At 56.7% G+C, this 13085-nt stretch overlaps 2 protein-coding genes across 2 annotated transcripts in view; both read left to right on the top strand.

Moving 5' to 3' along the window:
• Window positions 1–13085, top strand: part of LOC144799981 (ATP-binding cassette sub-family C member 12-like) — a 973671-nt gene that overhangs the window by 602360 nt on the left and 358226 nt on the right. The gene's annotated exons all lie outside the window — the stretch shown is intronic.
• On the top strand, window positions 6934–11442 carry LOC144799234 (uncharacterized). Its single transcript, XM_078670497.1, has 2 exons — window positions 6934–7899; window positions 11068–11442. The coding sequence occupies exons 1-2, from the start codon at window positions 6934–6936 to the stop codon at window positions 11440–11442; spliced, it is 1341 nt and encodes a 446-aa protein (XP_078526623.1).

Raw genomic sequence — 13085 nt, 5'->3', positions numbered from 1 at the left:
GCACATCGGGGGGCATCCGATTCCCACTCTCCGATCTTCAGCGTGTGTCACCATCGCCACGGACAGGCACGGCTCAATGAAGGCGACCGCACAAGCCGGGACCCCCAGCATAAGTGCCGTGGGGGTGCACACCAGAGCAACCATCCCGAGACTCAAAAAAGGGGGGTTGAGTACCAACGCCACCATGCTGCACACCGTGTGGGCGTTCAACTCCATTTCCCCGCAATAGGTTACATATTCGCCCCCTGGATCTCAAAGGCGCCGTCAAAACTGTTGTGGAGGAACCGGTGCCGATCACCTGGAGTGCGGGATACAATCAGGCGCACGCGGGTCACACAAAGCCATGTTAGGGAGACAAGGAGCTGCAGCGTGTCGTCCCGTTCCACAAAGCAGCAATCGGAGGGGGGGGGGGCCGCAACAGGCATAGATTGATGGCATAATGCGGAGATACACCAGGCTCGACAGAACGAGTGTTGGGTGTGTAGTCAGAGATGGGTGGGTCTCCATAGCAGTTGACCGGCACCTTCCGGGTCCGTGTGGCCGCTGTTGTTCTATTCGCGGCCGGCAGCCGCATCACGCAGGGTCGCGGCTCCGGGACTCACGCAGGCCGCAATGCACGGCAGGGCATATCTTCGTCCTCAGGGCTCGGAGATCAGCCGGAGTCTCACACGGAGGGGCAGCGCACTCTCCGACGTTCGGGAGCCTAGCAGCAGCGCAGGAAGGATAGCGGGATCCGGCGGCAGGGGAAGAAGGTCGACGGAGCCGGGAGCCCGGGCGACCATCTTGGTCGCCGGTCTGGCTCCGCCCCCTGTTGATCCTTTTTTGGTGGAAAAATGAGAGCCCTGTCTTTGGAGTCATAAATAAGGCCCCTGATAACAAATACAGGTGGGCCTTGACCTTGCATGAACACACTGTGGGCCAGTGGGTAACATATCCAGATGTCCGGCATGAGGAGCACGTGATGACTGCGTACACTGTGTGTGCTGTGACCTGATTGGCTATGTGTTCCTAACATCATATGGCATCTGATGTTATGGTGCTTTTGGGAATGCGTGCACCCCTCCAGCCATATGTGCTTTGTTGGGGCCCATCTCTCTGGACCATTGTGGTGTCACTGCACTTATGTGAGGGATTAACCTGAATTTCCTGTTCACGCATTTGCCTGTTGACTACATGCCACGCCAACACCCCACCTGTGATCTTCTCCATCTGAAAGAAACAGGTTAGTATTAGATTCCTTACCTTAGAATATCCCCAGGCGTCAGTCTGGATCCGGAAACTTTTGCGTAGCAGTACCCCTGCGCGTCGGTAGGCGTCGTCTGCAGGCATCTCCTGCGGCTCCGCGTCCGTCGTCGGCGTCGTGCGCCGTGATGACGTCGCTGGAGTATATAGACACCGCCTGCGCGCGCTGACGTCAGTTCTTCTTTTTTCCGCGCCAGTTAGCGCAGATCCGAAGAGCAGTACTCCGGTCTTTGACCAAAGTTTTTGAATTTTTCCTGTTACTCTTAAGGTGTCGGTAGGATGCCCGGTTTTAAGAATTGTGACGGCTTTGACCGCACGATGTCGGTCACGGACCATCACCGCCTCTGCCTCCGGTGCCTGGGCCCGGACCACGACGTGGACGCCTGCGTCGATTGCCGGGCCTTGACGAATAAAGCTAGACGGGAGCGGTCCCGCAAGCTACTCGAGCTCCGGGTGTCGGCCCCGCGTCGAGAGCGGTCCCGGTCCGGACGGAGGTCTAGGGAGCGTTCGAGGGAGCGGTCGCGGAGCCGTCACGAGTGCTCCGGGAGTCGTCACCATTCCTCTGGTTCCTCAGGTAGGAAGCACAAGAAGTCGGGGCGTCGTCATCGTACCCCCGACTCCCCCCGACGCTCGCGCGATGCGGCCGGGGGTTCGGGTGGCCCCACCCCTGCGGCTCCGCGTGAGTCACCGACGCGGCCTGCTCCATACCCTGCGGTCCCTGGGCAGGGCGCGTCGCCCGAGGAGATAGAGGCGTTCCTCATGGCCATGAGGGCACTGTCTCCTCCGACGGGGCCTACGGCACCTGCGGGCCTGGTGGTCCCGTCCGAGGGCCCTAGCGGTTCGGGTGCTCCAGCCTCGACGCCGTCGGGTGCTCCGGCCCCGACGTCGCCGACGGCTCCGGCCCCGGCGCCGCAGGGTCCTTCAGGGTCGACGCCGGCTGGTCAACCTGCCTCTCCGGCGCCGATTCCATCGGGGCAGCCCACGGCGCCGCCCCCGCGCGGCGCCGGGTCCCCGGTGCCGGCTCCGGGCGGCGCCGCCCCCATTCCCTCTCCGACTCCGGCCGCGGAGTCGAACCGGCGTCGCCCGACGCCGAGTCCGACGCCGATGGGGCCTGTTGACCCCGGGGAGCCGGTCTACATTGTTGACTCCGAATATGGTGAGGATGTAGATTGCGGAGAGGAGTGGGAGGGGTCTGAGGACCCTCTGACCCGCGAGTGTCAGTACGATGTGGACTGGACAGGTGACTTGGGTGACGCCAGTGGTCTGGATGACTCCCCCAACCCTGGCTTTGTCTCGCCTCCTACCGTGGCTACGGAGGAGGGGGCAGCTTATTCAGTGGTGTTGATGAGGGCTGCCAAGGCCTTACACCTTGAGTTCCCCGTCGCGGCCGTGAGGACTAACATCCTCACTGAGGTACTCAAACCGCAGTCATGCCCACAGGAGCCACTGCTGCCGTTCAATGAGGCCTTAACCGACGTTCTTTTGGACACGTGGTCCAGGCCCGCTTCAGGTTCGCCTGTTGATAGGAACGTGGGCAGACGCCACCGTCCGTGTACGGATGACCCAAAGTTCTTGTCCACCCATCCCACCCCTGAGAGCCTGGTGATCCAGGCCTCGACTTCCCAGACCGCATTCCCGTCGGCCCCGCCCGACCGGGAATCTAAGAGGTACGACCAGTATGGTAAGAAGGTCTTTTCGTCCCTGAGTCTGGGACTGCGGTCTTGCAACACCGCGTGCCTCTTGGGCCGCTACACTCACTCTCTGTGGGATACGGTCGCGGAACTGCTGCCTGAATGCCCGCCGGAGGTACGGGCTAAGCTCGGCAAGGCTATGATTGAAGGCCGAGACGCAGCACGATACTCCATAAGGTGTGGTCTTGATACGACCGACTCACTGGGCAGGGCGATGTCCAAGACGGTGGCGATTCGTCGCCACGCCTGGCTGAGATCCGCCAATTTCTCGGCAGATGTCCAGACTGCATTGATGGACATGCCGTTTGATGGCAGTCGCCTGTTTGGCGACAAAGCGGACCACGCGCTGGAACGCTTCAAGGACTCCAGGGTCACGGCCAAGTCCTTGGGTCTCTCGACCCAGCGCCAGCAAACGGGTTCGTTTCGCTCCTTTCGTGGCCACGGAAGGGGCGGTCCCACACGTGCTGCCAGCCACGCGCCGCAACGGACTTCTCAACACGGCGGCGGCCGTGGGAACCGCCGTGGTGGCGGTCGGGGACAGCGGCGAGGTCAGACCACACCTCCCCCCGCAGCATCCGCCTCTAAATCCTCCTAGTCCATGCTTTCAGGCCCATGTGACGCCGGTGGGTGGCAGGGTTCGCCATCACCTCTCCCACTGGCGCACAATAACATCGGACAGGTGGGTGCTGCAGCTCGTCCGAAGGAGCTACTCCCTCCCCTTCGAGACCACTCCTCCAGCCATGCCACCGCAGAACCACCGTGTGTCGGGGGACCACTTGACACTTCTGCAGGAGGAAGTTACGGCCCTCTTGGCCAAGGGGGCCATCGAGCGCGTTCCTGGGCCAGAAGTAGGATGTGGTTGCTATTCCCACTACTTTCTGGTACCCAAGAAGGACAAAGGGGGCCTACGTCCTATCTTGGATCTACGGAACGTCAACGGCTTCCTCCGGAAGGAGAAGTTCAAGATGTTGACTTTGGCTCAGGTCTTGGCTGCTCTAGACCCGCTAGACTGGATGGTAGCGTTGGACTTGCAGGATGCGTATTTTCACATCCCCGTCCTGCCGGCCCACCGGCGTTACCTGCGGTTCACGGTAGGCCACGAGCACTTTCAGTTTATCGTGCTCCCATTCGGCCTTACCAGCGCCCCACGGGTGTTCACAAAGGTGATGGCGGTGGTCGCAGCCCATCTGCGCCGGTTGGGGGTTTCAGTCTTCCCCTACCTGGACGACTGGTTGTTGAAGGCGGGCTCGCCCCAGACAGTCGTCCACCACCTTCAGATGATGGCAGACCTCCTGCACGAGCTGGGGTTTTCCATCAATGTGCCGAAATCACACCTGTGTCCCTCTCAAAAGCTCCTTTTCATCGGAGCGGTTCTCGACTCGGCGCAGTTTCGGGTTTATCCTCCGGAACGGCGAGTCCGGGATATACAGGCTTTGATTCCCATCTTTCAGCCGTTATCCCGGGTTTCGGTCAGGTTGACGCTGCGGCTGCTGGGGCTGAAGGCTTCCTGCATCCTTCTGGTGCATCACGCCCGGTGGCGGATGCGGGCTCTGCAGTGGGACCTGAAGTTTCAGTGGGCCCAGCATCAGGGCAACTTGTCCGACCATGTCTTGATCTCGTAGGGCACTGCGAGACAACTGCAGTGGTGGCTTACAGACCGCGATTGGGTCAGAGGCAGATCCCTCTCCCTTCCCCAACCGGAGCACGTGGTTGTGACGGACACGTCCCTCCAGGGCTGGGGAGGCCACTTGGGAGAGGCGGAGATCAGAGGCATCTGGTCTCCGGCGGAGTCCCGGCTCCATATAAACCTGTTGGAGCTGCGGGCGATCCGTCTAGCACTGAAGGCATTCCTCCCCTTTGTCAATGGGAGTGTGGTGCAGGTGTTCACGGACAACACCACCGCCATGTGGTACTGCAACAAGCAGGGCGGAGTGGGGTCGTGGACCCTTTGCCAGGAGGCTCTGCGTCTCTGGCAATGGCTGGAACGTCAGAGCGTGACTCTGACGGTTCAACAACTGGCAGGTTCTCTGAAAGCCAGGGCGGACGAACTCAGCCGCCGGTGCTCGGTGGATCACGAATGGCGTCTGAACTCGGACGTGGCGACAGGCCTCTTTCTGCAATGGGGAGAGCCTTGGTTAGATCTATTCGCCACAGAAGAGAACGCGCAATGTCATCAGTTCTGCGCGTTGGAGTTTCCAAGACGGCACTCGCACGGCGACGCCTTTCGGCGTGCGTGGAGTTGCGGTCTATTGTACGCCTTTCCGCCTATACCACTTCTGCCCAGAGTGCTGAAGAAGATCAGGCGCGACCGGGCCCAAGTTATCCTTGTGGCTCCGGACTGGGCTCGAAGGTACTGGTATCCCGAGCTACTCAGCATGTCAGTCGGTCCCTCGATCCGCCTGCCCCTTCGGGAGGACCTTCTGTCGCAGCAGCAGGGGACGGTCCTCCACCCGAACCTGTCCAGTCTCCACCTCCATGCGTGGAGATTGAGCAGCGACAGTTACGGCCATTTGACTTGCCTCCTGAAGTTTGTGATGTGATTCTGGCAGCCAGGCGTCCCTCCACTAAGTCGGTATACGCCTGCCGGTGGAACAGATTAGTGGCATGGTGCACAGCAAAGGCTGTGGACCCTCTTTCTGCCCCTCTCTCCGAGGTTCTCCTCTTTCTTCTCTCTCTTGCCCAGCAGGGCTCTGCCCTGGGTACTATCAAGGGCTACCTTTCTGCCCTTTCGGCCTTTCTAAGGCTGCCTGATCAACCTTCTTTGTTCAAGTCCCCTATTGTAACGAGATTCTTGAAAGGCATCACGCACATGTATCCACCTGTTCCGTTTGTGATGTCTCAGTGGGACTTGAACCTGGTTCTGACCTTCTTGATGTGTGCTCCCTTTGAGCCACTTCATTCCTGTCCTCTCCGTCTCCTGACTTTAAAGACGGCCTTCCTGGTTGCCATCACCTCTGCCAGGAGAGTGAGTGAGCGCCAGGCTCTTTCTGTCAAACCTCCTGTAACAGTGGGGTACCGGGGGAGCCCCGCACTGACTCGGAGTGGTGGTCTACAACTGCTCTCTCACCCTGCCCATTGTCCCTACAGCTGCCCGAGAACGAGTGGCAAGAGATTCAAGACGATTGCTGGACATCCGCAGTTAAGGGACGTGGTACCTTTAACTGGAACGACGAGGACGGCGCAGCTACGCCCCCTTTCCGAAGCGCGACGTCAAAAGGCGGAAGTACCTCATCATCGACGGACGGCGTTTCCCTGGAGGTGGACGGTGTGGAGAGGACGCGAAGGAGCACCGAGGCGAAGCAGGAAGAGGTCGGAGAGCAGACGAGCCCAGCGGAGTTCTACAAGCCAGGAGGCCAACGTATCCACCCATCGCCCCGCCACGGTCCCGAGGGAGGAACGTGGCTAAACAAGGTACGGGGCAGAGTTGCGGAGTGGGTGGGTCGGAATAGCCCTACGGAGTAAAACGCTACCGCCGCCGAGAGTGAAAGGTGTCCCAGGTGCCCCTCCCTTCACGAGCACTGAGAGCACTGCGTGACGTTTGGCATAAGGCACCGACACTTGGTTTCCCTCACTTCCCCTGCCCTCCACTATATAAATAGGACGTCTCAGTAACCCATTGTATGTCCTTTGTTTGTTTTCTGGGTCCACTACCGTGCTGACGAGGGAGACACCGGCGAAGGGGAATCCACTGAGCCAGGACCCTTACACCGAGGCCGCCTAAAGCACAGACTACCCAGCCTGATTTACCTGGACTTGGAATTTGTTTTCTCCCCCCCCCTTTTCAAGAGACTTATAATACTTTCCGGGACACTGTGACTGGTATGCAGAGAAAAACATACATACCAATAAAACCATCGTTAAAAGCACTACTGAGGGAGCCCACCTTTGTGTTTACTCCTAGAACGGAGACGGTAGACGTGCAGGTACCCACAGTACAACCCCCCTGGGACAACTGGTGTCAGAAGTGGGATCCACAACATCAACCATCTGCCAAAACGAGATGGAAGCCCTCATAGATCACATTATCAAAGGCCAAGAAAAGCTGGAATGGGCAGTGCAACAGCAAATACAGTCTGCCCAAGCCGACAGGGATTTGATTAAGTCCACCGTCACGGCCCAGCTCGAGGGCCTTAGGAATGTACCGCCTCCCACCCAGGTCACCACGGGTGAAGCACGCCACCTCACCCCTCATCACGCAGGCGTCGCTCTACAAAAATACCTAACTGGTGAAGATCCCGACGCCTTCCTCCTCAATTTTGAGAGGGCCGCTAGAGCAATGGGGTGGCCAGAAGAAAAGTGGCCATTTTTCTTGGCTCCACTCCTCACGGGTGAGGCACAGTCGGCCTATCAAGCTGCGAACCCTCTAGGGAACACCGCCTACAAAACGATTAAAGAAGTCATCCTCGACCATTTAGGCCTAGATCAGGAGGCCTACAGAGTTAGATTCCGTAAAGAACGTGGGACCCCGGGAGAGAACCCGAAGACCCTCTTCTTCCGCCTACGGATGGCAGCAGATAAGTGGCTGAGACCTGACCTGTGCACCAAGGAAGAAATATTAAACAAGGTATACTTGGAACAATTTATGGAGGCCCTGCCTTACGCCACACAGCGATGGTTACGTCAACATACCAGGCTCGACGTTAACCAAGCCATCGAAATGGCGTCCCAGTTCGCCAGAGCACAGCCCCGGACGATAGTATGGGACGGCGACAAAACAGAAAAGACACACAAACCTACAGTCCCTATGAGGCAGGAGAAGAAACCCAAGACAGGGACGGAAGTCTTGCGTCCCCGACCAACCGGAATGACCTCCCCCATGGCCCGAGGTCCCCAATGTTTCGAATGTGGTGAGTGGGGCCACATCGCCCGGTTATGCCCTCGGAAAAAAACAACCGAAGAGCCCATGGAAGTAGGCTACCTCCCGAGGACGGTGCTGTATTCGGCGGAACTCGGTAGCACCTTTTACGTGAGTATGAAACTGAACGGATTCATGGTAAAAGCCCTACTAGACTCCGGGTGCCGACAGTCGGTAGTCCAGGAACGTTTTGTTAACCCAGAACAATACTCTGCCCTTGACACTGTGTACATACGCTGCGTACATGGCGACGTCAAACCATATCCTGTAGCTGTGTTAACGCTGTACTTACCTCAGAGAGTACCCTGCCAGGTTAGGGTGGGGGTGGTGGACTCCCTACCAGAGGACATGATTCTGGGGACGGATAATCCCGAATTCCTCTCCCTATTTAGGGAAACTCTGACCCCCTCTTCCTCGAAAACAGCCCATGGTAATGCCACCTATCTGTCACCTGAGCCTTGGGTCCTTGATAAGAGTTTCCGCTTTGCGCAGACCGAGGACCGGACCTTATATAATGCCTGGGAAAGTGCCCACGCCAGCGAAGAAATCCCTGCCCAGACATATCCCAGGTTTTTGATACGGAAGGGCCTGCTGTACCGCCAAGCACAATGCGATGGGGTCCCTCAGCTGTTGGTTCCGAAGTCCTTCAGGGAGCAAGTGTTATTCTTCGCTCATGCCCATCTAACGGCGGGGCATACAGGCAAAGAGAAAACAACGGATGTTATCCTTCGCCATTTCTTTTGGCCCGGAATATATAAGGACGTTCAGGACTATTGCGCCACTTGTGAGATATGCCAAAAGAGAAATTCGCAAAGACCAATTGCCGCCCCTCTACAGAGGATGCCCATAATAGGAACGCCCTTTGAACGGGTCGGCATGGACCTTATAGGACCACTACCGAAGACCCCTCGAGGACACTTATACGCGTTAGTTGTGGTCGATTACTCCACCAGGTTTGTGGAAGCCTTCCCCTTACGTACCACCACGACGGCCGCCATTTCGGAGAAGTTTGTGGAGCTGTTCTCCCGGGTAGGATTCCCAAAAGAAGTCCTCACGGACCAGGGAACCCCCTTCACGTCCAAGTTAATGAAGGAGGTGTGCACCCTCCTGAACATTAAACATCTGAAAACGTCCGTGTACCACCCTCAGACTGACGGTCTCGTCGAAAGGTACAACCAAACCCTTAAACTTACCCTGAAAAAGATGTTGAGCGCAGAAGGACCCTCATGGGACAGGCTGCTCCCCCTGGCACTGTTCGTCATACGGTCCCAGAAGCAGAGCAGCCTAGGCTGTTCGTCCTTCGAGTTATTATATGGGCGCCTACCTAGATCACTGCTTGAGATGACTAAAGAAATGTGGGAGACAGAAGAAGAACAAGAGAAGAAAGGAATGTTGGAATACACGACACAATTGAGAAATAAACTGGGAAAACTCAGGGAGTTGGCTCACTCCACGTTGGACCGACATCAAGAGAGAAGCAAAACGATTTACGACAAGGGTAAAAGGCTCCGCAAGCTCTCGGTGGGTAAGTGGGCCCTAGTACTGCTACCCTCCATCAGCAACAGCTCCAAGAGCGAATGGCAAGGCCCTTATCAAGTCCTTGAGGCCATAGGGCAAACCACCTACCGGTTGAGGATATCGGCGAAGAAAACACAAACATACCACATAAATTTACTGAAGGAGTGGTTGGGACCCCCTCCCCGAAATAACGAGCTGGTCATACCGGCATCAAATTCCCAGTCGTCCGTAAGGCAGCTTGTGATAAACGAAGAGTTAACCGACAAACAAAAGAAAGAGCTGCAGGACGTACTGACCCCCTTTTCGGACGTGTTTTCTGACACCCCCGGGAGGACCACCCTGGTAGAACACAGGATCGAGACAATACCAGGCAAGATAGTAAAACAACGGCCCTATAGAATACCAGCAGCCCGCCGTGAGGCCGTGAGGAATGAAGTCCGTGAAATGCTCCGATTAGGGGTGATACGCCCGTCCCAGAGTCCCTGGTCCTCCCCGATTGTCATGATCCCCAAACCCGATGGATCGAAGAGATTCTGCATGGATTTCCGTGCTCTGAATGCCGTGTCGCTCTTCGATTCCTATCCAATCCCCCGGGTGGACGAGATGGTGGAGAAGATAGGGGATGCCAAGTATATCACCACCATCGACCTCACGAAGGGGTATTGGCAGGTGCCTCTTCGTGAGGAAGACATGAAAAAGACTGCATTCGTCACTAACGAGGGCTTATACGAGTTCACGGTCCTCCCGTTCGGCCTGCATGGGGCCCCAGCGACCTTTCAGCGCCTCATGAACCAGGTACTGAGACCATACTCCTCCTTTAGTTCCGCCTACCTGGATGACATCGTTATCCACAGCAACAATTGGAGTGAACATCTGAGACACCTGCAGACGATCCTCACAGCCTTGAGGAAAGCCGGCCTTCACATCAACGCGAAAAAATCAAGAGCAGCCTACACCAAAGTCAACTATCTGGGATATGTGTTGGGCGACGGGGTTATCGCCCCCCAAAGCGAAAAGATCAGCGCCATAGAGAGGGTGCCTTTCCCGGCCTCAAAGAAAGAGATGAGGGCGTTTTTGGGACTAGTGGGGTACTACCGCCGGTTCATACCTATGTTTGCTGAGACGGCTGCCCCCCTAACGGACCTTCTACGAAAAGAGGTCCCGCCCGCAAGGTTCACGAAACCCTCCCCGGAATCTGTAGAAGCCTTCCAGTCATTGAAGAAGTCTATGACCACGGCCCCGGTTCTCTTGTCCCCCGATTATAACAAGGACTTTATACTGGCTACAGATGCCTCTAATGTGGGGATAGGAGCCGTCTTGTCCCAGATGGGGGAGGACGGGACTGAACACCCTGTGCTATTCATAAGCCGGAAGTTATTTCCCCGCGAGACCCACTACTCCACCATCGAGAAAGAGGCCCTGGCCATCAAATGGGCCATTGATAAATTGAAGTACTATTTAGAAGGCTCTCGCTTTGTCCTCCATACAGACCATGCTCCCTTGCGTTGGATCCACCAGAACAGTAGCCAGAACCCTAGAGTGCTGAGGTGGTTCCTAACGCTGCAGCCATATACCTTCAGTGTGCAGCATCGTAAGGGCAAGGACAATGGGAACGCTGACTTTCTGTCCAGGGTCTTTCCTCTCCCCGATCGGGAGAAGCCAGGGGGGGAGGTATGTAACAGTGGGGTACCGGGGGAGCCCCGCACTGACTCGGAGTGGTGGTCTACAACTGCTCTCTCACCCTGCCCATTGTCCCTACAGCTGCCCGAGAACGAGTGGCAAGAGATTCAAGACGATTGCTGGACATCCGCAGTTAAGGGACGTGGTACCTTTAACTGGAACGACGAGGACGGCGCAGCTACGCCCCCTTTCCGAAGCGCGACGTCAAAAGGCGGAAGTACCTCATCATCGACGGACGGCGTTTCCCTGGAGGTGGACGGTGTGGAGAGGACGCGAAGGAGCACCGAGGCGAAGCAGGAAGAGGTCGGAGAGCAGACGAGCCCAGCGGAGTTCTACAAGCCAGGAGGCCAACGTATCCACCCATCGCCCCGCCACGGTCCCGAGGGAGGAACGTGGCTAAACAAGGTACGGGGCAGAGTTGCGGAGTGGGTGGGTCGGAATAGCCCTACGGAGTAAAACGCTACCGCCGCCGAGAGTGAAAGGTGTCCCAGGTGCCCCTCCCTTCACGAGCACTGAGAGCACTGCGTGACGTTTGGCATAAGGCACCGACACTTGGTTTCCCTCACTTCCCCTGCCCTCCACTATATAAATAGGACGTCTCAGTAACCCATTGTATGTCCTTTGTTTGTTTTCTGGGTCCACTACCGTGCTGACGAGGGAGACACCGGCGAAGGGGAATCCACTGAGCCAGGACCCTTACACCGAGGCCGCCTAAAGCACAGACTACCCAGCCTGATTTACCTGGACTTGGAATTTGTTTTCTCCCCCCCCCTTTTCAAGAGACTTATAATACTTTCCGGGACACTGTGACTGGTATGCAGAGAAAAACATACATACCAATAAAACCATCGTTAAAAGCACTACTGAGGGAGCCCACCTTTGTGTTTACTCCTAGAACGGAGACGGTAGACGTGCAGGTACCCACAGTACAACCCCCCCTGGGACACCTCCTTTCATGTCCATTCATCCAGACAAGGTGGTTCTGAGAACTAGACCTTCTTTCCTGCCCAAAGTAGTCTCTGCTTTTCACATCGGGCAGTCCATCACCTTACCCTCCTTCTTCCCGCCTCCGCATCCTTCAAAGGATGAAGAGCGACTCCATCGTCTGGACCCAAAACGTGCGCTTTCATTTTATATGGATCGCACTCGCCAGTTCCGGATGGATGACCAACTGTTTGTTGGCTACGTGGGTGCGAAGAAGGGACGGGCGGTGCATAAACGGACCATCTCTCGGTGGGTCGTCCTGTGCATCAAAGCGTGCTACTCTTTGGCTCGGAAGGAGCCTCCTGTTGGGCTGAGGGCCCATTCCACTCGGGCCACGGCGGCTACTACTGCCCTGGGCCGGGGAGTCCCCTTGCAGGACATTTGTCAGGTGGCTACGTGGGCCTCGCTGCACACGTTTGCACGGCACTACTGCCTGGACAGTCAAGTCCGGAGGGATGGCTTCTTTGGCCGTTCTGTCCTCCAGGACTTTTTGGTGTAAGCTGTATTGGTTCGCAGACCCACCACCGGGGTTGGTATTGCTGGGGTATCTATTCTAAGGTAAGGAATCTAATACTAACCTGTTTCTTTCAGATGAACAAGTTACTTACCTTCGGTAACGATATATCTGTAAGAAACAGTAGTTAGTATTAGATTCCTTACCGCCCCGCCCATCCTCACCGTTCTGCGAACTGATACCTAGGGTTAAGGACATCCCTTTCAGGGCCCTAGTTTCAAATGGCACCAGTGTTGGTTCTCACATGGCTCTGCGTGTTCTGGCGCGGAAAAGCTGTGTACAAAGAACTGACGCCAGCGCGCGGAGGCGGCGTCTATATACTCTAGCGACGTCATCACGGCGCACGACGCCGACGACGGACGCGGAGCCGCAGGAGACGCCTGCAGACGACGCCTACCGACGCGCAGGGGTACTGCTACGCAAAAGTTTCCGGATCCAGACTGACGCCTGGGGATATTCTAAGGTAAGGAATCTAATACTAACTACTGTTTCTTACAGATATATCGTTACCGAAGGTAAGTAACTTGTTCATCTGTAACCATAGGCCTAGGTCTCAGCGCATGCCTGACCACGTATTTCTGAATCAAGGTTGATGGAGAGT

The sequence above is a fragment of the Lissotriton helveticus genome, chromosome 12 (assembly GCF_964261635.1).
Source record: "Lissotriton helveticus chromosome 12, aLisHel1.1, whole genome shotgun sequence".
Lineage (NCBI taxonomy): Eukaryota > Metazoa > Chordata > Amphibia > Caudata > Salamandridae > Lissotriton > Lissotriton helveticus.
Note: the sequence above shows the minus strand (reverse complement) of the source record. Positions and strands in the feature narration are given on the sequence as shown.